Source organism: Ovis aries, chromosome 15 (genome assembly GCF_016772045.2).
Source record: "Ovis aries strain OAR_USU_Benz2616 breed Rambouillet chromosome 15, ARS-UI_Ramb_v3.0, whole genome shotgun sequence".
NCBI lineage: Eukaryota > Metazoa > Chordata > Mammalia > Artiodactyla > Bovidae > Ovis > Ovis aries.
This window is the reverse complement of record NC_056068.1, coordinates 7,000,551-7,028,275: the sequence shown is the minus strand read 5'-3', so window position 1 is coordinate 7,028,275 and position 27,725 is coordinate 7,000,551. Positions and strand designations below refer to the sequence as shown.

The 27,725-nt window shown below is 38.2% G+C and overlaps 1 protein-coding gene and 1 pseudogene across 1 annotated transcript in view; both read right to left on the bottom strand.

The window, feature by feature from the left end:
* TRPC6 (transient receptor potential cation channel subfamily C member 6) overlaps positions 1–22,274 on the bottom strand; it is a 159,331-nt gene extending 137,057 nt beyond the window's left edge. Inside the window, exon 1 of the mRNA XM_015100877.3 lies at positions 21,658–22,274. Coding sequence (XP_014956363.2) covers positions 21,658–21,824 — 167 coding nt within the window. The 5' untranslated portion in view covers positions 21,825–22,274. The remainder of the gene's footprint in view (positions 1–21,657) is intronic.
* The window catches only part of LOC101122381 (latexin-like), an 89,351-nt pseudogene continuing 83,580 nt past the window's right edge, over positions 21,955–27,725 (bottom strand).

Below are 27,725 nucleotides of genomic sequence, written 5' to 3'. Positions count from 1 at the left end.
CCTTTGGGATTATTATGCCAGAAATGGGTATTAAAACTATCTTACTAGAGTGTGTAGAATAAGGGTTTAGAATCCTAGACTCTGGAGTCAGACTGCTTGGGTTTGAATCTGAGGTCTGACAATTGGGAAAATGACATTAGCTATGTCTGCCTACGTTTCCTATTCTATATGGAGATGACAGTGGGTGGAGGTGTGGCTTTGGGGAAAGATAAATACGGTGCAGTTGGAGCTGGCAAGGTGCACTGTGTGCCCATGGGTGCTCGGGAGGGAGGGAAGGAGACGTGGGCCTTGAGGGAAAGGAAGGAGAAGGTGGGCTGGGGTGTGCTGAGCGGACTGCCTTCTGCGTATTATGATAAAATGACCCCCAATACTCCACCTGAGTGGCTATAAAAAGGGCACATAGAAAGCAACTTCATTTAAGAAGATTTATGCAAGCTCCCCCCCCCCCAAAAAAAAAAAAACAAAACCATTTTTGCGTACACATTCAGTTTTCTGAAGGGGCTTCCCTGGTGGCTCAGAGGGTAAAGCATCTGTCTGCAATGCGGGAGACCCAGGTTTGATCCCTGGGTCGGGAAGATCCCCTGGAGAAGGGCATGGCAACCCACTCCAATATTCTTGCCTGGAGAATCCCATGGACAGAGGAGCATAGTGGGCTATAGTTCACAGGGTCACAAAGAGTCAGACACAACTGAGAGGCCTCACTTTCTTTCTTTCTTTCAGTTTTCTGACAATAAAGCAACTTGCAAAAGTTGCTGAAACCTGAGCATTACCTTTCCAATGAAATAAAATAAAAATTAAAAATAAATAGGGACCAAATGAAATAAAGTCAATTCCAGATACAATCTTACAAGTTCTGCTGCCTCTCCCAACTGAGTGGCAGGATTAAAGTCATCATTAGGGAATTTTATTTTTAAACATGTTATGTTAAGCTGTAAGACCATCCATGAAACTCTACCTCATAGGGTTATAGTGAAGTTTAAATGAATTAATAGGTGGAAAATGTTTAGGGCAGTGCCTGGCGCATTGTCTGTTCCTTATGAAAGCTCCCTCTGCTGGGAATCTGGAAAACTAACCTATGCAAAGGTGTTGGAACAGCACTGTCCAATATAGTGGCCTCTAGCCACAAGTAGCAATTGAAGCTTTAATTCAACTTAGCTGAAATTAAATGAAGCTAAAAATTCAGTTGCTCAGTTACATTCATCACATTTCAGGGGCTCAGTACCAGTGGCTGTCATACTGGACATGGCAGGTATAAAACACAAGGCCCCAGAAAGCTCTAAACACAGTATTGTGTTAGAAACTGATAATTATAGTAATAGTAGTAGTAGTACAACAGAAACCCCAGGAACAGAATTAGTTGAGTTAGGCAGTCATTAAACATGGAGTGAGGGTCTCCTCTGGACCAGATGCCATATGAAATGCAGAGGATACCATGTCTGTCTGTGCATGCCTGCATGTGTCCCCCTGTGCTTGTAAGGGTGGGGGCGGGCTGATGAATCAGGAAAATTAACTGTAAGGAGAATTGAAGGGTGACTATATTTTACATAGGAAAACATTACAGAATTTTAAAGCTGTTCATTAGTCATCTGTGTAACTAAAATCTCAACTCCGTATACTGACATTATGTGTGTCTTGCTCATCTTTTTAATTTCTTGTTCCTTGCACAAGGTTCACCACATGACTGCTCACCATACATTTTCAAAGTAATGAGTTTTAAAAGTCAAATCTGAATGGAGTAAGGATGGTGAGGATGAGCATCTGGAAGCGAGGCTGGAGGAAGGAGGAGAGAGAAAGGCAGGACGAGAGGAGAGAGGTTCCGGCAGAAAGAGTCAGCAAAGCATACCCTGAGGAGGAGGCAGCACGGGGCAGATGGAGACCGTAGGTGAGAGCAGATCACACCCCTTCATCCTTTGCCTGGGGATGCCCACCCTGCTTGTACTAAGGATTTCCCTACTATACCCCACTTTTTACCTGTACATTTCAAGTAAAGAAAAGGTGACCTAGGAGAAAACAGGGTTTTATGTTTACTTCATGGAGCTGAGCTGTAGCAATGGACAATGTCTGTCCACGCACACATTGCGAAGGTCCAAGGACCTCCTCCAAGGAAACTAATGTGAGGGAAATTGACTGGTTCTGGCTATGTTAGCGTCCTTTACGGTTAGTTTTTTTCCAGCGTGGCAGGTCTGCAGACAGCCTACAATTCCTGCTTGACATTAGAAACTGTTTTGAACATACCTGCATGTGTACACTGGGACACATGAATGAAAATTTCTCTTGGGGAGTGGTTTACAAAACTTAGCAGGTATTAGAACCATCTAGAGAGCTTGTTAAAGCACAGGCTGCTGCTCTTATAAGTGGAATCTGAAAACAAAAAATGAACTCAGAGAGACGGAGAACAGGTGGGTGGTTGCCATTGCAAGAGGGTGAGGGTGAGGCCAAATGAGTGAAGTGGATCAAAACTTCCAGTTACAAAATAAATAGGTCCTGGGGATGTAATGTACCACATGGTGACTGTAGTCAATAATACTGTATAATATATTTGAAAGTTACTAAAAGAATAGAATTTTAAGAAAAGATTTGTCAACTATGTGTGATGATGGATGTTAACTAGACATTTGTGGTGATCCTTTTGCAATATATACACATGTCAAACCATGTTGAACACTTCAAGCTAATACAATGTTATATGTCAATTACAACAATAAAGTAAATAAATATTTTAAAAACTGAAGCCTGAGAAACACTAGGGTTCAAATATTGCAACTCAATGTAAATGAATAAAATTAAGCCATTAATTACTGGGAATTCCCTGGTGGCCAAGTGGCTAAAATAAAGGGGTCTCAATAAAGGGGGGTTGGGGTTTGATCCCTGGTCTAGGAACTATTACTAGAATCCACATGTTATAACTAAGAGCTCACCTGCTGCAGCTCAAGATTCTGAAATGAAGAGCGAAGATTCACGTGTCATAACTAAGACCCAGTGCAGCCAAATAAAAAAAACAAAACAAACAACATGAATCACCGTAAAAAAATTTCTCCACACATCACAACTCCTTTTGGGTTTTAGTAAACCTCAGTTGATACCTTAATCAAGTGTTTATTCAAAACATACAGATTATCTGCTATGAGATAGGTGCTATTCTATGCACTGAGAATATAGTAGAAAGGGTCTCTGAGTCCCTCATTCACTGAGATTATACACTAGTGAGGCTATACAAACAGCATGATTTAAAATAATGGAGAGATTCAGTCAGTTGCTCAGTCGTGTCCGACTCTTTGCAATCCCATGAATTGCAGCACGCCAGGCCTCCCTGTGCATCACCATCTCCCGGGGTTCACACAAACTCATATCCATTGAGTCAGTGATGCCATCCAGACATCTCATCCCCTATCATCCCCTTTTCCTCCTGCCCCCAATCCCTCCCAGCATCAGAGTCTTTTCCAATGAGTCAGCTCTTCACATCAGGTGGCCAAAGTACTGGAGTCTCAGCTTTAGCATCATTCCTTCCAAAGAACACTAAGGGCTGATTTCCTTTAAAATGGACTGGTTGGATCTCCTTGCAGTCCAAGGGACTCTCAAGAGTCTTCTCCAACACCACAGTTCAAAACCATCATTCTTTGGTGCTCAGCTTTCTTCACAGTCCAACTCACATCCATACATGACCACTGGAAAAACCATAGCCTTGATAGGAGGGACCTTTGTTGGCAAAGTAATGTCTCTGCTTTTGAATATGCTGCCTAGGTTGGTCATAACTTTCCTTCCAAGGAGTAAGCATCTTTTAATTTCATGGCTGCAGTCACTATCTGCAGTGATTTTGGAAGCCCCCCAAAATAAAGTCTGACACTGTTTCCACTGTTTCCCCATCTATTTCCCATGAAGTGATGGAACCAGATGCCATGATCTTCGTTTTCTGAATGTTGAGCTTTCAGCCAACTTTTCACTTTCCTCTTTCATTTTCATCAAGAGGCTTTTTAGTTCCTCTTCACTTTCTGCCCTAAGGGTGGTGTCATCTGCATATCTGAGGTTATTGAGATTTCTCCCGGCCATCTTGATTCCAGCTTGTGCTTCTTCCAGCCCAGTGTTTCTCATGATGTACTCTGCATAGAAGTTAAATAAGCAGGGTGACAATATACAGCCTTGACAGACTCCTTTTCCTATTTGGAACCAGTCTGTTGTTCCATGACCAGTTCTAACTGTTGCCTCCTGACCTGCATATAGGTTTCTCAAGAGGTAGGTCAGGTGGTCAGGTATTCCCATCTCTCTCAGAATTTTCCACAGCTTATTGTGATCCACACAGTCAAAGGTTTTGGCATAGTCAATAAAGCAGAAATAGATGTTTTTCTGGAACTCTCTTGCTTTTTCGATGGTCCAGCGGATGTTGGCAATTTGACTTCGTCTATTATCATACCTTTTCCAACTTCTGATAACTGCTATTATGTTTTATCATTATGTTGTTTTTCAATCTTTCAGGTACCTATGAATATATCTTTCATGCTTTTTTTTTTTTTCCTTTTTTTATTTTTTAAATTTTAAAATCTTTAATTCTTACATGCATTACTTTCATGCTTAATATTATTTATTTGTGAATTATCTTTTCTGGATAAAGCTCACCAGTCTTTTATACTTAGTTTTTGAAAATAATAAACTTTTAGATTTGTTGCACTCCACTATTTTGTTTTTAATTTTAATTTTATTCATTAGCTGAATGTTCAATTTATAAAGAGAGCACAGAAGAGAATAAACACAAGAACAATAGCATTATAGAATAAAAATATTTGCTAGATTCTGTTTTCTCTAGGCATTTAAGTCAAAGTACCGATGTTACTGTCACTACTATAAACTGCTATATAATATTTTCATTGTAATTTATTTTAAAATTTCCATTATAATTTCTTCTTTGCTCCATGAAATGTGTGTATGTGTATAGATTTATCATATCAATTTTTAAGTTGATGGAAACTATTTTTGTTGCTCATCTCTATTTCAAATACATTGTGATCAGATATTTTTTCTATGAGGTATATATTCTTTCAGTAAAAATTATATGTATTATACCAAAAAGCCATCTCAACAAATTTTAATGTTTCACATTAAAAAGTGGATATTATTTAAACAGCCAGGTTCTTTTTTTTTTTTAACTTTACTTTTGTTTCATAATTTTACTTTCAGGTTTCCTTATTTAAAATTTATTTGCTTAACCTAACAAAAATTGAGATTTCCCACTATGATGACAGATTTGTCAGTGTTGCTCTTACAGTTCTTTTGATCTCTGCTTTTATATTTTTAAGACACTTTATGATGGGTATGCAAGTTTTTAACTTCTATACCTACCAGATGAATTACACCTTTTGTTATTTTGTTGTTGTCTCTATTTTCCTACCAATGATTTTTGCTTTAAAACATTTGTTGAATTTGATGTTATTATACCTACCAATATTTCTCTTTGTGTTTGTCATATATATCTTTGTTCTTGTCTTGATCCCAGTCTTTTCATGTCCATTAATTTTAAGTATACTTCCTATTTAAATGAAAAATAACTAAATTAAGAAAACTCTATTCTTCTGGGAATTTTTCCCAGTGAATTTAGTCAGTTTATATTTATTATCTTAACTGATATATATGAACTTGTTTCTACCAACTTGCTATTCTTTGATTTTTCTTTCTTTTTTTTCCATTTTCCTTTCTTTTTATCTTCCCTCTACTGATTCTTACAGTTATATACTCTATTTCTATTCTTATATGGACTTTATAATGTAGACTCTAAGCTCCACTGCTTCCTAAGCAACATCAGGACTTTAGAGTTTTTTAAGTCTGAAAATTCTCTTCTAGTTTATAGGAAATTGTTCAGTACTTTAGCTCTGTCCCCTTTTTGAAAGACAAATTAGACATAATTATGTTATAGAGAATGATTATTTAATGTTAACCACATTTATCCATTTCATTGCTCTCATTCCTTTAATATCACAGACCATCCTCCTAGGATGGGTTTCCATCTTTCTGCAGTATGGTCCATCCCTTACAAGTTCTTTTCATGTAGGTGTATTGGTAAAAAAAAAAAAGCTTTTGATTTTTTTTCCCTGAAAATATCTTTATTTCAAATTCACACCTAGATACAAGGAACTGAAACTACATTTCAAAAAATAATAATAATAAAACCATTTAAAAAGACTTTGTAAGCAGTGAGAAAGAAAAATAAAGATTACGTACCAAAGAAAGAGAATTTTCTTCCAGCAAATATCTCAACAGTAAGAAAGGAATGATATGTCCAAAGTCATATTAATATTTTGCACTCAGTTCCTTGTAACTAGGTGTGAGTTTCTTTTTATTTATCTTATTTGATATATAGAAGCCTTTCTCTGTAGCTTTATATCGTTCATCAATTCTGGAGAAAACAAAACCTAAGCCACCATTTTTCTAATTGTTTCCTCAACTACATTCCCTTTATTCTTTGCTTATGGTACTTTGAATATATGTAAACTGTTCCTTCCAATTCTAGCCTCTATATTTCTTAACCTCTCTCATATTTTATAATTCTTATCTTTCTGTATTGCATTTTGAAAAACTTTTTAGTATCTATCTCCCCAATTATCAATTCTCTTGCTAGCTGCTCTTAATCTTCCATGAAGAACTCTGGTCCATTGATACTTTTATTTCAATAGCTTTTGGTTTTTTTCTGAAAGCTATAGTGTTGTCATTTTTTTCAACATGCTTGCTCATTGTTGACAGCTTTCCTTTGTTTTTTCACTTTTGAGACTCTGTGTCTTTACACAGTTCAAAGTAATTTTATGTGCTTATGTTTAATCTTCACATTGACATGCTTAAAAGTTTATATCTTGCTTGTTATTTCTGCTGACTCCTACTTCTGATGGCTGTTTTCTTGTGTAATTATTGTAAATTAAATATATAGTCACACTTAAAGATTACCAATTTGTAGAGAACCCAGGGGACCAGGATTAACTAAGAATTTTCAAGTTCAAAGCTGAGTCTCCTGACCATAATACTGACATTAGCACCTTATTATGGAATTCTGCCTTTAAAGAGAGTTCACTGTTCACCGCTGCTCTGATAGAAATCTGTGACTTCTATCATGTGTGTGTTTACATACAGGGTTGGCTAAGATTTTCCTTACATCCTATAAGCACAGAAATATAAACTACTATATTTCATGCAGAATCTAGTTCTTTTGTAACAGGATGATCACCAAGATTATTCCACTGGAGGCAGAATTTCAAGTGTTTCAAAACTTCATAATATTCAGAAAAAGAAATCCAGTTAAATGATAATAAGCTTATATAACAGAATTTTTATCCTTTTAAGAAATTTTAACTCATAAAATCGTGGATGATTTAAGAAGGTCAAACTTCCTCCATATTTTCTGAAAATAGATAATTCAAATCAAGAAGAAGGTCTGACGTAGGGTGCAGCATGCTTGGGGCTGGTGCATGGGGATGACCCAGAGAGATGTTGTGGGGAGGGAGGTGGGGGGGGGGTCATGTTTGGGAACGCATGTAAGAATTAAAGATTTTAAAATTAAAAAATAAATAAATGAAAAAAATAAGATAAAAATAAAATTCAAACAAATTACATTCTCCTCTAATTTAAATATAAAATTATTGTGTTATATTTTTATTTAAGAAACAGACTGGAAAAACAGACTAGTTTTTATCATGTACCTTCTCATAAAACAAGCTATTATTCTCCTGACATCTTATCAGGCATATTTCCTACATTATCACTATTCTCCTAAATATATCAAGAATACACATTCTGTAGAGCAGGTATTTGATGAAAATTTGCTGAATTAAAATATACTATTTTTCAATTTATCTGATAATGACTGATCATTGGATCTTAGGTAGAAAAATTAATTTCAATCTCATATCGTTGCATGGATGAATACACAGTAATGGTTTTCTTGTTTGAAATTAGGTTTAGTTCCTAACTGGTTTTCATAGTGAATCTAAAGTAGCTGAAACAATAGGTTTCCAAAACGGACTATAATTTGAATCAACTGGGGAAATTTAAAAAAAATATTAATCCTAGGCCATATCCACACCCCCCTGCAAGAAATACTGATGTATTTGGATTCTCATAATTTTTAGGGAATTTGTATTTTTAAAAAATAAAACTCAACATTCAGAAAATTCAGATCATGGCATCTGGTCCCATCACTTCATGGCAAATCGATGGGGAAACAATGGAAAAAGTGAGAGACTTTATTTTGGGGGGCTCCAAAATCACCGCAAATTGTGACTGCAGCCATGAAATTACAAGACACTTGGTTCTTGGAAGAAAAGCTCTGACCAACCTAGACAGCATATTAAAAAACAGAGACATTACTTTGCCACTAAAGGTCTGTCTAGTCAAAGCTATGATTTTTCCAGTAGTCATGTATGGATGTGAGGGTTGGACGATAAAGAAAGCTGAGCACCAAAGAATTGATGCTTTATGAACTGTGGTGTTGGAGAAGACTGTTGAGAGTCCCTTGGACTGGAAGGAGTTCCAACCAGTATATCCTAAAGGCAATCAGTCCTGAATATTCATTGGAAAGCCTGATGCTGAAACTGAAACTCCAATATTTTGGCCACTTGATGTAAAGAACTGACTCATTTGAAAAGACCCTGATGCTGGGAAAGATTGAAGGTGGGAGGAGGAGGAGATGACAGAGGATGAGATAGTTGGATGGCATCACTGATTCAATGGACATGAGTTTGATAAAACTCCGGGAGTTGGTGATGGACAGGGATGCCTGGTGTGCTGCAGTCCATTGGGTCTCAGAGTCGGACATGACTGAGTGACTGAACTGAGTCTAATATATAAACAGATTATTAAACCACTGATAAAACATTTTTTCATCCCCATCATCTGGTGCATGTTTAGACAAAAGGCTGTTGACAATTTTTCTGTGTTCACATCAGTCAGTGTGCAACTCTATTCTGTTGAGGGTATATCACTTACATGTAGGAAAGAGACCAAGGAAATTGTCTAAGTCTGAGTTAGGTTGCAATATAATTTGAGAATAACCAATCAAATTTCAAGAAGACATATTGCCATGAAACTCAACTAAATGACATTGTAAGTTTTGCCCAGGCACAATGTGATTCAAATAAAGTGGCATTATAATTAACATGTAATTTTTAGATCATTTTATTTAACCATTCTTTCCTCACTTTCTCAACTGTAAGCTAGATTTTCTTCTCATTTATGTATTTAAAACTTTCCTGAATGTAATGAGTTTTGGTCTCAGGAATTTCAGTTTTCATAAACTTTTTCAACTTAAACAAATGAAACTCAAGTACCTTTCCTCTTGCCATTAGAGTAAAAACAAAAAAGATTAATCCTCATGAGTGGTCTATCAACATAATGCAAAATAACTGCATTATATTCATATTTTCTTGCTTGTAGGATTATTTAAAAATATTCAACAAGCACAATGTTAGGGATCAAATAAAATGTATATCACAAAACTCTTAGAATTCATTAAATGACCTAAGCTGCAAGAATACAAGACTCTAATATTGTAGTATTCTTTAAAAGACTAAGATGAAAACATGGTACCCTAAAAGCAAAGTCTCACAAAATTGTATGATGCCCAGAAAAAAAAAAAAAAAAAAGAATTTTAGCGGTAAGGCCAATCAACTGGAGTCAATTTGTATAAGGAACACTTGGCATTCATTCAGGCACCAAATATTTACTGAGTCCCTGCCAAATGCTAGTCAGCATTTACAGACAGTATCCCTGCCCTCATGGAGCTGCCATTCCAGTGGGGGAAGAAGTTCAGAGAGTGAAGGTGAAAGCGAACAAGCAAACAAACAAAATAGTCAAATATGAATTCAAACACAAGCTCAAATTTTTTTTTTTGAAAGAAAATGAACTGATTTTATTTATTTATTTTTTTTTTTTAAATTTTAAAATCTTTAATTCTTACATGCATTCCCAAACATGAACCCCCCTCCCACCTCCCTCCCCATAACATCTTTCTGGGTCATCCCCATGCACCAGCCCCAAGCATGCTGCATCCTGCGTCAGACATAGACTGGCGATTCAATTCACATGATAGTATACATGTTAGAATGTCATTCTCCCAAATCATCCCACCCTCTCCCTCTCCCTCTGAGTCCAAAAGTCCGTTATACACATCTGTGTCTCTTTCCCTGTCTTGCATACAGGGTCGTCATTGCCATCTTCCTAAATTCCATATATATGTGTTAGTATACTGTATTGGTGTTTTTCTTTCTGGCTTACTTCACTCTGTATAATCGGCTCCAGTTTCATCCATCTCATCAGAACTGATTCAAATGAATTCTTTTTAACGGCTGAGTAATACTCCATTGTGTATATGTACCACAGCTTTCTTATCCATTCATCTGCTGATGGACATCTAGGTTGTTTCCATGTCCTGGCTATTATAAACAGTGCTTTAAGAGCTATAAATTCATAGACACGTTACTTAACCTTTCTGAACTCATCTCCTCATTTACAAGTGGAAATAATACTACCTATCACACAAGTTTGCTGTTAGGATCAAACAAGATTGGTATGGTCTTATCTGTGTTTTAAAGTCAGGTAGAGATTAAAATTCAAAACTCTCAAATTCTGTACAGATAATAAAGTGTATTGTCTGCCTTGTAATCTTTCCTATCTCACCTGATTTCATTTACCCCAACTCTAGCACACCAAAAACCAAATTTCACTGATTCTAGGACATATATTTCTCCCACTTCAACTTCTCTGGAATAGAACATGTCATCATATAGCCTTCTTGAAATCGCTGCTAGTCAAATATCAATTATTACCATGATAGTTTTCTATTGCCAGTATCTGTGTAAGAATTAAAAGAAATGGCTCCAAAATTGCAAAATGGATGACAGTGGCTTGAAAATACATCTTGGAAACAATAGATAAGCATACCTCTCAAGACTAAGAAACTAATACGTGTATGTATATGCATGTGTGTGTCGGGGAGGATGGATCACACATGGGAAATGGTTGTGAATCACATTTGTTCGGCAACATTCAGGAACTGCTAAGTCAAAATAGTCTAGCTCTATATAATTACAAAGTCACTGCTGACAATGACTGCAGCCATGAAATTAAATGACACTTGCTCTTTGGAAGAAAAGCTATGATAAATCTAGACAGTGTTCAGTTCAGTTGCTCAGTCGTGTCCAACTCTTTGCGACCCCATGAATTGCAGCACGCCAGGCCTGCCTGTCCATTACCAACTCCCGGAGTTCACTAGACAGTGTATTAAAAAGCAAAGATATAATTTTGCTGACCAAGGTCCATATAGTCAAAGCTATGGTTTTTCCAGTAGTCATGTACAGATGTGAGAATTGGACAATAAAGAAGGCTGAGTTCTGAAGAATATAGATGCTTTCAAACTGTGTTGCTGGAAAAGACTCTTGAGAGTTTCTTGGACAGCAAGGAGATCAAACCAGCCCATCCTAAAGGACATCAACCCTGAATATTCACTAGAAAGGACTGATGCTGAAGCTGAAGCTCTAATACTCTGGCCACCTGATGCAAAGAGCCAATTCACTGGTAAAGGCTCCATTGCTGGGAAAGATTGAGAGCAGGAGTAGGGGATGACAGAGAATGAGATGGTTAGACAGCATCACCGACTCAATGGAAATGAATGTGAGCAAATTGCAGCAGACAGTGAAGGACAGGGAAACCTGGCATGCTGCAGTCCATGGGGTTGCAGAGTTAGACACAACTTAGGGATTGAACACATATAATTGCAAAGTCAGCTTAACTGCCTAGAAACAAAAGCTTTGGTTTCTTTGGATTCTTTAAAGGAATGCTGCATCACCAATGTGTTTTTGGCACAGCGGATAAGACTGTGTGGAGAAACACTGATATTGAAAATTCTGAGTTGAAACTGGCTCAGGAAAGCTCATCTCTTAATGTTAAGAAGCTTTATTAGAACTTTAACTAAATTCATTTTGTTTAGACTTTCTTTTTTCATATGTGCATAAGAGTTATATATGACCCAAACCTATACCTTGATCTTGTTTAGTCACCAAGTCATGTCTGACTTTTTGCAACCCCATAGACTGTAGCCCACCAGGCTCTTCTGTCCATGGGATTTCCCAGGCAAGAATACTGCAGTAAGTTGCTATTTCCTTCTCCGGGATATCTTCCTGACCCAGGGATTGAACTTGCATCTCCTGCTCTACAGGTGGATTCTTTACTACTGAGCCACCAGGAAAGCCCTTAATTAAGTACAAAGATATAGTTCAATAGTTATCGTATAAAAATGTAAGGTATGATGTAATTGATATCATCTTTTCTTGCTTTTCAAAGGCATATAAAACATCAGGATAGGTTAAAATTGATAGAACCTTGGACTCTACGAAATATGATATCTAAAGTTCTCTAATATGGAACTTGGCCCATCAAAGGAGCTTAATAAACATTCATTGAAAGAAATGAATGCATTATTCAAGAAAGAATACTGTGCCTGGCCCTGAATGCTTCTCCAAGAAAAGGGGTCCTGCAGAAAACATTTTTCTGGGGAGAGGAGAGGATTCTTAAAGTGCCCAGGAATCAGCTGTTCATAGCAACCACTGCCATCCTTCAACCTGTTCAATTCAAAATTCTGTTTCAAAAAGGTTAACACAAATAAAGCTTATTTGTATTATTACTGTAACAGTTTAACTGCCTAAAAGAAACCTTAAAAGAGTTTTAGAAATCACATCATTTCCAATTCTTATTATAACTTTCAAGATAATTTTCTTAGTAATTCCTAAGAAGAGAACGCTTCCCAGTTTTGTGCAAGGGTTTTGTGCTGACCCATCCATGTCAGGGCAAAATGCTCTTTACGCTACAAGCAGAGTTTCTGTAACTGAAACATGAAATCTGCCTTGAAAAGGCAATCAATCTTAACAGAGCTATTCATGCTGTAATTGATTTCTGGCAATATATACTTTCAGATGAATATCATGTAAAATGCTTTAAAAATTATGTATATCCTGCAATGAAATAAATCCACAGTATCACACTACCCTTTGAGTCAGGTCATTTTTTCTAATAAAACCTGGTTTATAGCATAGAAGCAATTTATCCACTTGATAGAAATCAAGACCAAAAGAAAGTTTCATCTTTTGTAACCTTTAAAGTGTCATAACCAGCTTGTGGACCATTGGTAAAATTAGTAACTTACAGATTACCTAGCTTTGATGCATTATTAATCTTCCTTTGGTGACAAAGATTGGCAGTTATTTAAAACCTAGTTTCACTGTTTGTCTAGATAAGTGATTAAAAAAAAACAATCTTCTGTTCTTTCCTTTCTTTCTGTCAACTATTGGCTGTGTAATCCTTGGCAAGTTACCCTCTCATTGCTGTGGTTGCTTTTTTTTTTTTTTTCTTTCTTATCAATAAAATATCAGTGAAACAATGATTATAAAAGTGCATACCTCACAGATTTGCTAGAAGTATTAAAAGCTATAAAGCACTTAGAGGAGGGCCTAGCACACAGAAACCCCTAATAAATCTAGCTGCTATTGTTATTATTATGCAATATAATCACATAAGGACAAAGATGAATGAATAAACAGATTAATGAATTAGTGGAATATAAAGCTTGACCTTCATAGGTGATTAAGATTTCAACGGAGAGAAGAGGTAGAAGTGAAACATACTTAATCCTACTATTCATAACCTTTCTTCCTGTCTTCTTTTCCTGCCAGAGTATAACTTAGATAAAAGGAGCACAGGTCAGGAATCTTGGTTCAGTGCATCAGAGCCAACCTGTGGCTTCTCAAGTGCCTATCAAAGAAGAGACGAGATGGAGCGATGAGTGTGCACTCCCAGAGCACATGCACAATGTAGCCAGCTGTGCTGGGTGCAGGCATGATTATACAGAATGCTGAGAGGAGACTCTGCAACCAGTCAGCCCTTCCTCCATGAGCTCCAGCCTGCACTATCTAAAATGCACTTGGTTATTGTCCACTTGACAACAACTTGCCAGCTATGTAACTTTCTAAATATTGTCTAACATCTCTAAACTTCAGCATGGGCCATCTATAAAATGGACATTAAAAATAGCCAAGTAGTTGCCTTGAAGAGCAAATTACATTTGTATGACAATTAGAAAAGGATCTGCTACAAAGTAGGTATTCAAAAAATGGTAGTCCCTCAAAATATATGTAAATAGTTTACAGAAAAGTCCTCTACAGAAACAGCAACTTGCCTGGGCCTGTAAATAACTCTAGTCAACACCATTGCTCCTCTTTGTCCTATCTGATTTACCAGAATGGGGCTGAGAACAATTAGGCTGAAACTACATGTGTTGTTTGGGTATCATTGTTTCATTGTAACAGCATGTATCATTTCTATACCCTGCTCCAAATGGATATTCTATAAGAAATGTGATTTAGTCCATTCCAACTGCTTAAGGGTCTTCAACAGCATACCAAGTTTTAGATATACAAGTTTAACTGAAATTTGGCATACAGATGAGCACTTCTCCATGTACTAAAACCCAGCAGATGACTCCTAAACAAAGAGCAATCACAAATGGTAATTTTACCCAACTGGATCCAATTATATTTAGCATTTTTTTTTATGACAGAGGCTGAAAATGAAGAATGGACTCAAGAAAATGTTTTCCTTTTATGATTTACTCTCTAAGAGGCAACGATGAATTGCCTTATGAAGTTAACTTACTTCTTAAAACTCAAGGAACGTAACTGTCTAGAGAGAAAAAAAAAAATATGCGAAGTCTTCCTAGATGTAAACATTCTGTTACAGAACAAGTGTATGCATTTCAGCACATCCGGCAATAATGCCACAACTCACAGTGCTGAGACCCTAATAACATTTCATGACAATAAACTGTTATCAGCAGATGTTGATTACTTCAATCCAGGGAGATTTAGAAACAAAATATCTGGTTTCTGTCATGCAGAACATAATTCTGCAAAGTGGTCAACTGAAAGAGATCCACCAGTAATCCAAATGGCAGCTAGAGGAGATGTTGATTGCTAAACGAAGAAGAGGAAGCAGAGCCAAAGGCGATTTTCACACGTGCTTTGCAGCTTCCAAACTGCAAACTCTTAACCAAGGTCCAGGTTTTTGCTTTATGGTTATGGATACTATTTTTTTTCAAAGGACATAATAGATACTAAGATTCCCTGAATTCTAAACAACTACATATGTTTGTGATATCATAAGAAATCATGATATCACACATACTTCCTTTGATGGATTTTGTTTCTTTTGATAAGTGTGTTTTTATAAGGAAATGAGACCCTTTATTTTATTTGGAAATCCCTTTTACAGCTGCTGGGTGGTTGTGTTCTCAGGTAACTGCCCCTGTGGGTCCACGAGTGAAGTCTACCTGTGGGGGTAAGTGGTGGGGTCTCTGTTTAAAGGACTAGACATACCTAATGTCAATGATCCAGGAAAGAAGGAAGGAGAAACTAGAAAAACAAATGGGAGTTTGAAAGGCATATCTTACATTGGGTAAAGGGAGTGGGTGGTATTTCTTTATCCATCTGGTCTAAGACTGACTATAAAGAGCTAGACTGTTTGGTGATGGTCTTTGCGGGGTGGGTGGGAGGAGAATACTCTCTGCCAACTGGATGAAGCTTGGGGTTAGGGAGGGGTCAGTCCTTAAGAAGCTTCACAAATGAGGGGAAAGACAGTCACACCCAGCTGGGAGTTTATCTCTGTATATTAATTCTCTTTTGTTATCCCTAAGCATTTGACAAGTGAATAAACTCCGGGAGTTGGTGATGGACAGGGAGGCCTGGTGTGCTCGCAGAGTCAAACACGACTGAGCTGAACTGAATTGGGCTGATGAAGATACAGCCTTACCTCTGGTGAGCAGAAGGAACCTGTAGGGAAGAGCCTGGGGCTAGAGCTAAAAGGAGAGTAGTGTTATGGCAAGGTCATCAGCGACAGCTTCCCCAGAAGAGGGTGAATCTCCACGAACCAGCAGCTAGCATAGAAGATCTGGGTATCTCCTTCTAGGTGGACATTCACTCTTTTAACTTCCTTACAGGACTCAGATGCTATTTTACAAAAAGAGCCAGCATCACTTTATTCCTTATCAGAATAAATACCAAGGAGAGTACCATGTCTCTTTTGAGGAATAAATTAATTTATACCTTGTCTTTGGTAGACACTAAGTGTAGAGGGATGAAGGATAGCCCCACCTCTGGAGGTATACGGTCTGGTAGAAACAGATATGTGAGCAAAGAAGTGTAGAAAAGTGAAATAGATGTTTGAATAACATATTTATCAGACATATGGAGGCAAAAATGAAAGAGGTATAACAAGCATATAAAAATGTAATGTGATTCATAGGTTTGATGGATACTCTGAAAGAAAGTGAAAGTCCTCAGTCGTATCCAACTCTTTGCCACCTCATGGACTACACAGTCCACGGAATTCTCCAGGCCAGGATCCTGGAATAAGTAGCTGTTCCCTTCTACGGGGGATCTTCCCAACCCAGGGATTGAACCCAGGTCTCCCAAATTTCAGGTGGATTCTTTACCAGCTAAGCTATCAGGAAAGCCCAAGAGTACTGGACTGGGTAGACTATACCTTCTCCAGTGAATCTTCACAACACAGGTATCAGACTGGGGTCTCCTGCATTGCATACTTCTCTTGAAGCTTGATTGAAGCTATATCCATACCCTGACTTCAATCAAACTTCAAGAGAGTCATGTACTATACTCTGTCAACAGTTAATGTCAGAAAAACATTTTCATTTTCTAGCCTGCAGCCTGAATTTTTCATTTCCTTATTAATACATGATTTTGCCTGGAGAAAAGAAGGCTAGATGGGGTGATTCTCTTTATCTGTGGTCTCTGATATTAAGTTACCCCTCTTAAATCAGAAGTTCATAGTCTGGGTCCTTGGGCTCATTAGACAGGTTTCATCCAAAACCATCCTGAGGTCAATAACGATTTTAAAAGATCTGTGATCCATTAAAACAATTCTTTAAAAGGTCATTTTTGTTTCATCATGTGAATTAAAGAATCTCTTTGGGTTTCTTCTGAGACCATGATTTAATGACCCTTGGAATCCCTTTTTGTTTGTATCCATGGTTAAACAGATCCTACCAGCAATGGAGCAGTGACTTTGTATTAAAAAAATTTAAAACTACATTAATAACTAGAGAGTAAAAACTGCTTTACATAAAAGAAAACTATAGTTTTCACAAGCTTCACATTGCATAACCTAGGTATCAAGATACGGTGAGTACATTTCCATATTTTGAATTTTAAAACTTATTCAAATCTCTCATATTTTGGTTTATTTTTTAATGTTTCTTTAGTGTTCTTCAATTTCAATATGTTACATTTAAATAAGTTTATGTTTCTGCATCACACTAATATTCTTATACTTCATAAACATGAGAATGAATCACTTCTGAAAAATTATCATTCTTTATCTATTCAAATATTGCCTCACCCTCATTCTCTATATTTTCTCCTTCTGGAGCTTTTGCCTTAATATTCATATTCTCCATGTATTTATATCTCTGTATTCTATGTATTACTATCAATTACACCATGGTTAGTCTTCACTTTTAAATCTTCCATTGAGTTTTTATTTCAAAATTGTATTTTTCTTTTACAGGTTTTCTATTTGTGTGTGTGGTTTTTTTTTAATAACGTATTCTTTGTTAGGGCTTCAATGTGTTCTTTTATACTGTCAAGGTTTTGTGTCCATGGAATTCTCCAGGCAAGAATACTGGAGTGGGGAGTCATTCCCTTCTCCAGGGGATCTTCCCAACCCAGGGATCAAACCTGGGGCCCTTGAATTGCAGGCAGATGCTTTACCATCTAAACCACCAGGGAAGCCCTCAAAACTATACACATATTCATTTTATATATTCTCTTTTATGCTCCAAAATCATCTCAAGTTTTTAAGGATCCAGTACTGCTGTTAGGTCTCATGTTAACTCTCCCTCTCATGGATTGTACCATCTGCTAACTTTTGTTTAGTGGATTGTTTCCTTGTGTGTTTCATCATGTATTACAGCGATCATGTCTTTAGCAGGGCTTGGTGTTTTCTGGAAAATACTAAGCAGTCTAGGTGGTTACTATTGTACTTTCAGAATGGTTTTCTGTTTTACTCTTCTAGGAGCCTCAGGGGTATTTGTAAATTTGAAGATTTCTAGGTCAGTTAGGTGGTATAAAAAGCAAAAGCAAAACATAGTCACATGATATGCAGGCCTGAAGAACGAAATTCTTAAGGGAAGATTTCTTTCCCTCTTAAAAGTTCTTCTTTTGAAGGAAAAGAAATAAAGTTTCTTCTTCTCACTGTGCTAACAACATATTATTCTAGCCTAATTTTTCACTAACATAGGGTCCTGGTTAAGCAGGGACTAGGGATGTCTCAATTCCAACTCTCCGCCTCATCTGGGGCCAAGGCCTTAGCTTCTCTCTACCTCACATGGACATTAGACTCCAACTTCCTGGTCACCCGAACCTCTAACCCCTGGGGCAACCATAGCATCAGTCAGGGTGTCCTCTGGCTTTTAACTTCTTGGCTTTTGGCAAAGAGTAATCACTTTTATTTTTTTGGAAAATTGAGCAACATCTTAAAATCCTTTTAATTATTTTATCCATTACTGCTAGGTGTTTGTAACCAAGAGTCTGTTTCAGAATATCTCAGTCTATTGTTTTGCCAGAGATTTAGTTTACAGTTTGTAATTAGTCATTTCCAAGCAGGAATTTTAGCTGGACTGTTTCAGATCTTCAGAATTTAGAAACACTTAACATGCTTTATGTCCAGAATTCTTCTCCATGTTCAGAAGTGATGGACTAAAGACTTATTTACTTTCTAAATGAAGGAATTCTGTGATATAACTTCTGGGATCCTCCCAGGACATGGACATTTCTTGCTAATCACCATTACAAACTGATTAAAATAGATTAGATTAATTTATTTTCAACTAGAAGTTGAAAAAAGCAAGGTTTTGAATCTTTTTCTTCTAAATACTAACTTCAAAATGTTACTTCCTGAACCTAAAGCCTGAGAATATGTAATTATTCTCAAACAAGATAGTTAGACACAAATTTCAGTAGTAAAAGCCTCATAAATATATGTAAGAAAATCTTTCTACAAAAGTGAACTATGAAAAAGAATATTTTAGCAAGAGTCCATAGAACTTATCCCACAGAAATGACAATTTGCAAAAATATATTCTTAAATGGAAAAATCTCGATAATTTGAGATAATGGCAGAACCAAATCTAAAGTATACTAGTTATTTCAACTTTCAAAAATAACATGCCTCCTACTCTAGGAAAATATATGAAATTGTTTAAATTATAAGTCAAAAGCATAGAGAAGGGCTTATTTGTATCCTCTACCAGAAGGAAATAATTTTCCTTAATTCTTTCTCATAAATCACACGTGTGAAGTGCTGATGTTTATTGATGAAGATTTTTCAGTAACTTGATTATTCAAGAGGAAAAAAATAAAAACCTTGTAATAGTAAACAGTAATGAAAAGTTACTATAGAACCTTTTGGAAATAATAGATTTGGACAAGACCAAAGTCTTACTCAGAAACATGGTTCACTCTTAAGTTTGCTATCATATGTTTGACCTGACAGGAGGTGCTCATTATAAACTGAAGCATATTAAAATATTTCTGTTGATCTCTCTGTTACCAATGCATTAAGAAGATCTGGGATTCCTTAATGCAGAAAAATACTTTTTCTCTAAATAGTAGATGATATAAAAACTAGATAAGTCAACGAGGAAGGAAACCACATTTGAAGAAAGCATTAGGGTTACTTTTCAGGACAGCTTGGAATTACTATTTAGTCTCTCACTACTAATATACATCCACAAGTTTTAAAAATCAGTTTTCCCCACAAAGTAACAAATGACTAGAGAATGATTAACTGATTAAAAAAATAGATTTTTGTCTATGGAACAGCATAACTTTTAAAAAGCAATATAGCTTTTATAAGTTACTTAACTTACTCACAGGTAACATTACCAAACATAACCCTCAGACTTAGGGGTAAGCTCGAGTCTAAGTCAATGTAAAAAATCCATGTGTTTTAAACATACCCTGGAAGCAAACTTGCAAGTAGCTACAGAGTATGCATAATTGATTTATATTCTGTCTTTTCTTGAGATATATCTCCTTGCTACTCAAAGTGTGTTCCACGGACCAGCAGTCTCCACATCTTCTCAGAGATTGTTGGAAATGCAGAAATTTTGGCTGCACCTAGACCCTACTTGACAGAGTAGGACACGACTGAGGCAACTTAGCAGCAGCAGCAGCAGCAGCAGCAGCAGCCCCTACTTGAATCAGAATCTGCATTTTAACAAGCTCCATAGGTAATTCTGGAAAATGCTTAGCAGTCTAGGTGGTTACTACTGTACTTTCAGAATGGCCTCAGAGGTATTTGTAAATTTGAAGTTTTAAACTGTCCATTAAAGTTTGACAATTTCTGTAGTAACAGACATAGTAATACTTTCTAATTTAATGTCAAGTTAAAGTATAAGATTTCTTTAGGGGACGATGTCCTGGAATTAGACAGCGGTGATGGTTTCCCCAACTCTGTGCATATACTAAACACCACTGAACTGCGCAACTTAAATGGATAAATTTTATGAAATGTGAAATCTATTTTATTTTTTTTTTAAGGAATAGTAAATGTTTTCAAACCGTACAGTACACAGATGAAGGGAAGGAGTTACTTTTTTTTTTTTTTCTTTTATCTAGCGGGAAAATTACATGCAGCATCTTCTGGGGGTCACTTCCTCCTGGGAAAAAGGATCCACAGCAGACCTTGACGCGGGGCAGCCCCGGAGCAGTGATCTGAAGGTGTCCCCATCCATCCTGCCCCCCTATTCCGCCCCCAGACACACACACACACAGACCTCTAGAGCTGATTACAGAACTGCTACTGAGAAATGCTTTCGGTGGGAAACCCCATGCAGATGATGTGACGTGTCAAGAAACCAGACTGCACAGTCAACTAAAGGGGCAGGGAGACAGAAAGGCTCTCTGGCGGCCACACTTCTGGGCCCAGGCCTGCGGCGGGCGGGAGACTTCGCCCCGCTTCGGCCCTCGGCTCGCCCCTGCCTCTCATCCTCTACCCCCCCAAAAAGAAACCCTGTCGACTTTTGAATAAGATCTCGCAGTTCCTCGGTGTCCACCCCCCACCGCCCTTTGGGGCCTCTCCCCTGCCGAGTCTCTCGGGCGCGCACCTGTAACAGGTCCCTTCCGGGAGCCCTTGTTGAGAGGTGCGCTCGACGGGGAGGTGAGCCTGAGGCGGCGTTTCTCCGCCGCCTGCGAACTCGGCGGCCGGCCGGGGCCCACGGGCCTGCCGGCGCCTCCTGAAGGGCGCCGGCGGGGCGCGTTCGGACGGCGGAGCGCGCGGCTTCCCGAGCCCCCCGCGGGAAGGAGCGCCGAGCTGCGCCCGCGACCCCGAGAGTTCTCATCAGCCCGCAGCGGCGTGCCACAGGGGACGCAGCTGTGAATCAGCCCCGGCCACGACTGTGACGAGGGAGCGCCTCGAGGACGCGGGGGAAACGGAGCGGACCGGCTGTGGCGGCGTCGGGAGCCGGCGCCCCGCGCGCGCTCGCCGGGGCGCACTTGGCCCCGCGCGCTCGGCCCCCTGCGGCCCCGGGGGACCCGCCCGCCCGCCCGCGGCGCCCGCACTCACAGGCAGGGGTAGTAGCCGTAGGCAGGCAGCGGGGGCTGCGCGTCGTCTCCCAGCTCCGAGTCCATGAGCAAGTAGTCTTGGCTCTCGTTGCGCCGCGCGCCAGCCCCGGCCGCCAAGGCGGGAGAGCCGGCCCTCCGGGGCCCGAACGCGGCCGGGCTCTGGTTCATGGCGGGGGCGCCCGGCTGACGGGTCGGGGTCCCGCTCGTGACGGAGCCGCGTCGGTAACTCCCGCGGGGACCCGGTGCGCAGGGGCCCGCAGCGGCCCGGCGCCCGCGGGGCGAGGGTGAGGCTGAGCGCTCAGAAGCCCCGCGGGCTGAGCTCCGCGCTCGGCTGCCCCGCGGGCCCGGGGAGCAGTCGCCACGTAGCGGGGCTCCAAGCAGACGGGGCCGGGGACCCTTGACGAGGTGGCTGGCGCTCCCGGGCCGAGTGAGCCCAGGCGGGGCGGAGGGCGGCAGCGGAGCCTGAGAGCCGAGAGCCCCGGAGACCGCGATGGAGTTACTATGTCAACCGAGACTCTCCAGCCCTCGGCTCCCGCCTTCTTCCCCCGCGCCCTCCGTCATGATCCCACCTTTAAAGGGATCGGAACGAGGTTCCAGAAAGCAGCTAAAGCCTGTTGTGGAGCCACAACTTTCAGAGCCAAGAGGAACCTCAAGTAGGCGGAGCCACACATACGTTTGTTTTTTTTTTCCCCTGGGCCCTAAGAGTCTGATTATTTAGAAACCATCCAAATGAAGAACTTTCTAGGAAGCTTCTCTTAAGACACAGAGAACCGAGAACTCAACTGTTTTAAAAGACAGGAGCCTCTCCTTGCTCCATACTGCCTTCATCTTAGGGCATTCTCTCCCCCCCTCCCTACCCCCGAAGTGATAACTCTTCACTTTATAATGAACAACATTCTGTGTTCCCAGTGCCAGATGGTCCCAGTTCCTGAGCAAATCAACCAAAATAGGCCAGCATTTTCCGATAACACCAATAAAGGCCAACAACCTGCTTACTTCAGAGAAAAAACTTTTCTTCCATCGTTGCAAATACCAGAATTACTTCTCTGCCAGATGTTTCCCACATTTCGGAACTGTTTTTAATTTTAAGACTTAGTTTTAAATTCTGACTTAATCTCCGTACACGTGTGAAGTAAAAAACAAAAAAACTACTCAACAAGGAGGATGAATCACTAACTGTAGAAGTTCAAGCAATTGTCAATTAAGAATCCATTCATTTATTCAACAAATATTTCATTGATTCCAGTTGTATTCCAAGCAGCGTTTTAGGATTCAGAGGCAAACTAGCCAGATAAGGCCCCCATCAGTCCTTGTAGAGATTTAATGGAAGAGAAGGAGACAGATTAAACAAGTAAATAGAAAAGGAATCAGAGACAAAGGTCACAATAAAAATAAGACAGGTTGATGTTATAATAACTGGAGACTGTCTATTTAATATAATTTGGTTTAAAGAGGCCTTTCCAAGCAGGTGTTAGTTAAGTGGAGATGGGACAGGGCAAGGAGCCAGATATGAAAAGATCAGAAACTGGTTGCGAAAGGATTGAAGAAAGACAGAAATTCTGTTGTAAAGGTACTTTTGCATCCTATAAGTAGGTGGACGATAAAATGGATGTTGGAAGTGTGAAAGCAATGAACTTAATAGAAGAGAAAAGGTGTCACAAATTTAGAGCTTTTACTTGGCCAGTACACTAAGAACTAAAACTCAGAAAAGACAGGAACCATTGTATTCTGAGGGTCTGGTTCTGTATTTGTCACGGGTATGTGGAATGAATGAATGGATAGATGGATGGATGGATGAAGTACAGAAAAAATAATAAAAGAGTCTTGACCACTAAAAAACATTTACCCTAAAAAACTAATTGCCATCATTCTGAAGTACATTATTCCTGATTTAAGAATCTCTTTGGATTTCTCATCATGTGGAACCGTGGCTTAAAATTATTACTATTGCCTAATAATTATGCATAGGGATAATGTTCACTGCTTGAAATTTGTTTGTGGCAATTTACTATCCATAAGAACACTAGTTTTCATGCTTGAATAAATTAGTTAATAAATGTTTAATTAAATAGTGCCAAGATAATCTGTTTGAGAACATCAAGTATAGTACACAATTTAAGGACTTCCCTGATGGTTGGATGGCATCACTGACTCAATGGACATGAGTTTGGGTAAACTCCAGGAGTTGGTGATGGACAGGGAGGCCTGGCATGCTGCAGTCCGTGGGGTCGCAAAGAGGGGGACATGACTGAGCGACTGAGCTGAGCTGGTGGTTCAGTGGTTAAGAAACTGCCTTTCAATGCAGGAAATGAGGGTTTGACCCCTGGTCAGAGAGCTAGGATACCATATGCCGCAGGACAACTATGCAAGTAGAGGCCCCAACCACCACAACTACTAAGCCCGCACACTCTAGAGCCTGTGTTCTGTTCAACAAGAGAAGCTCAGACGCCTCAACTAGACAGAAACCCCCAGTGCTACAAATGAAGACACAACACAGAAAAAAAAAAAATTAGTGGGGTAAGCAAATGTTTTTGAACTGTCTCAAATTCTGTGAGCTAAAGAAAAGTTAGAAACGACTGATGGTGTTAGTTTAAGTGTTAGTCTTTAACTTAGAAATCAAAAATTGAGACAGAATTAATGGTGTTGTCATAGTTAGTTGAGCTGTTTGTACCTTTTCTTATAACACTGTTTTTCATTCTCAGGTAGCAACCTTCACACTGAAAAAATTATTACAGTAAACTTATAATGTGATATAAATTTATCATTTTGCAAGATAAGACATGCTTTTCTCTGTTATTTGAAATGTAGTTAGTACTAGACCAAAAAAAATTCCAGGGCTGTTTTCACAGAAGGGAGAAGGTGATGGACAAAGGATTAGAGGATTCTGAAAGAGTTTAATGATATGATGAAGTGGAAAGAGCATTTGACTGGAAGCCTGAAAGCCTTGTTCTAATCATTCCACTAACTGAAACTGTATCATTTCAAAAAGGACATCTAATTTCTCTCTGCCTCTTTCACTAACCAGTAAGCAGAGATATAATTATTAAGCACTCCTCAGTCTCTAACTTTCTGCATTTTATCCTTACCTATGCAGTTATATCTTCAGTTACATTAAAAAGATGACCTCCCAAACAATTAATATATTTTTTAAATAAAGTGGGGCATTGTTGAGTAGTATATCTGGAGTAATGAAGAAAATTGGGGAATGCAGTTAAAGAAAAAAGTAATAAATGGTTGGTTGAGAGAATAAAGTATAGTTTTCACAGATCTTAAAACATTGCTATGCAATTTTATGTTGTATGTACATCATATGTTTATGGTATTAATAAAAAAAGAACACCAAGTGGTAGGTCTGAGATGTGGAGATGAAGGCAGGCTGTGTGTCTCAATGGGCAAAGGGTGAGATGCCATTAAGAGAGGACTTTCACCTCATTATACACACATGCAGTTTGTTTGATTGATTGCTTTTAATGCAACACTATTTTGAAAATCAAGAAGAAGAGTCTCCGTCAAGAAGGTCTCAAACCAAGAGCCCAAAGGGAAAGAAAATGATATTGCTAGTGGCATCAGGGACAAAAGGTTGATGCCTAATGACTCAAAAAGAAGGCATTGCATGGAAGACTTTAGGCAGTTGCTGTTCATCAGATGCTACTATTGATGAGAAGCCACTGGCACAAGAGCTTTTCTGGGAAATGCTTCGGGGTTAGTTGACCAACAGCTACGAATAATACTTTAGTCAGAAATTCATGCAGATAATTCAAAACGTGGAGACTCAGAGCCTTGACTTCTCATGCACATAGAATCTAGAGGGGAGAATCTACAGGGGAAAAAATAAACAAACCAACAATAACCCTGGAAGCTTCAGAAGGCCTGATCTAGGAACAAAGGTCCTCTGTAAATTCTGGTTTGAGTGAAATAGTTGCGGGTGATACCAGATCTTTGAACCTCAGTTGCTTTATTTTTAAAGTAAAAGGGCTATAACAGTTATATTTAAATCTCTACTGCAGATATTAAAACTTTATTATATTAAGTATTAGAAACAGTAGAGTTAAAATGGTGGCTCAATGGTAAAGGATCTGCCTGTTAATGCAGGAGATGCAGATTTGATCCCTGAGTCAAGAATATCCCCTAGAGGAGGAAATGGCAACCCACTCCAGTATTCTTGTCTGGGAAATCCCATGCACAGAGGAACCTGGCCGGCTACAGTCCATCGGGTCGCAAAAGAGTTGAACACAAATTAGTGACTAAACAGCTACAACAAAAAGTTAAAATAGTGACCTATTTTAATATTTTCTTTGAGCTTAACATAGCTATCTAAAATTCTAACATTATCATATGGGTATTTTGGAAGCACTTGTGATTACCATGGTTTCACTTAGAACAAGTCATGTTTAACTAATCTCTCTTTTAATAGAATTATTAAAATAGTTTCAGTAAACTACTGGCCAAGGGCATTATATGACATTTATCAGTAAGATTGAAATATGTGGACTGAGGAGCAGATGTATAATTTGAAAGTAGTCAGAAGACTGTTAAGAAGATGGCTGGTCTATGGATCAATGTCACTCAGGCTCAGTAAATTGAGATATGTCAAGAATGGATGGAGTCACTTTGTAACTAGTTAGTTTCCCATCACTGGACACATTCAAATACAACCTGGACCTCAAGTTTTGCTATAAAATGAGCCAATATATTTGTGGAAAATTAAATAAACTCTAAGATCCTTTAAGAAAAGTCTGAAATTCAAAACTTATTGTCATCTCAGTGGATCCAAAATGCACACTGATAAAATTCCATCTTTTCTTGACTTGCTTTTTTGTTTTTTTTAATAAAGGCTTAGTAAACAGGTACGTTCTTTAACATGGTGAAGAAGATCTACTTCAGACAAAACAAACATGGGGAAATACTGAACATGTTTACATAAGTATAAGGAATCAGACAAAAATGTTACCATCATTACTATTAATTATTAGCTAAGAACTTCTATAATAAGCTAAATAAAACATGATAAATAAATGAAGGAAAAATTTGAAAAGGAACATAAATCTATTAGTTTACAGATGATATACTTGTCTACTGTAAAAATTTCAAGATCTTTAGCTGAAAATTATTAGAACTACAGAGTAAGAAAGGTGTTTGGAACAATGTTATGTTATAAAGGTAAGCATAGAAACTTCAGTAGCTGTCCTATATACTAGCAATAGCCAGTCAAAATATAATAAACGCTTTACCAAGCATAAAATAAATTGAAATAAATTTAACCAAGTACTGTAAGACCTATGTAAAGAAAATTGTAAAAGTTTACTGAGACCTAATTTTAAGATGAGTCAAAGGCCGAACTCAAATTATACGATGAATTTTATTGAGAGTGTGATGAAACTGATATTAAAATTTACAGATTAATGAGTGTAATATAGTATGTTCAATATTCTCTTTCCCTCTAAGGACAAGTTTTTCTCTACTATTTATTTTTTCCAAGAATGGATGTGAAAAAAGTAAGAAAATTCATTTTTAAAAAGGAATGAAAGGATATTTCTCTATTAAACATTGAATTAGTTTTGATTATTTGTTCACAACAAATAGATTTGTATTAACAAAAGAGAAACATTAAAAGAATATAACAGAAAGTTTAATGAAATACTTTAATATATTAAAGATTTTATGATATGATAGAGAATACATCTTAATTCAAGAGGGGAAATGAAGAAATGTTGAATAAATGGAACTGGATGAGAGATTTCTGTCTCTATCTTTGTCAAAATTAATGGAAGTCATTAAAAAGTTGAATGTAATTTTACATCTCTAAATCCTATTAGAGAAAGATAGGAGTGAAATGTATTTACAATATGTAATCTTCAAGTGGAGAATGCCAGTCTAAGCATTCACCAACAGTTGAAACAAACAAGCAAAATTTAAATTTATAGAATCTACTAATAAAAGCAAAAATATATATGTTAATACATATAACTCAGATGCCGCTGATGCCACTCACCTGAATTGCTGGGGGTCTTCAAAGAGGCAGCAGCTTAAAGTCTGAGCTCTGTTGTGGACTTATAGTTCCTTTGACAG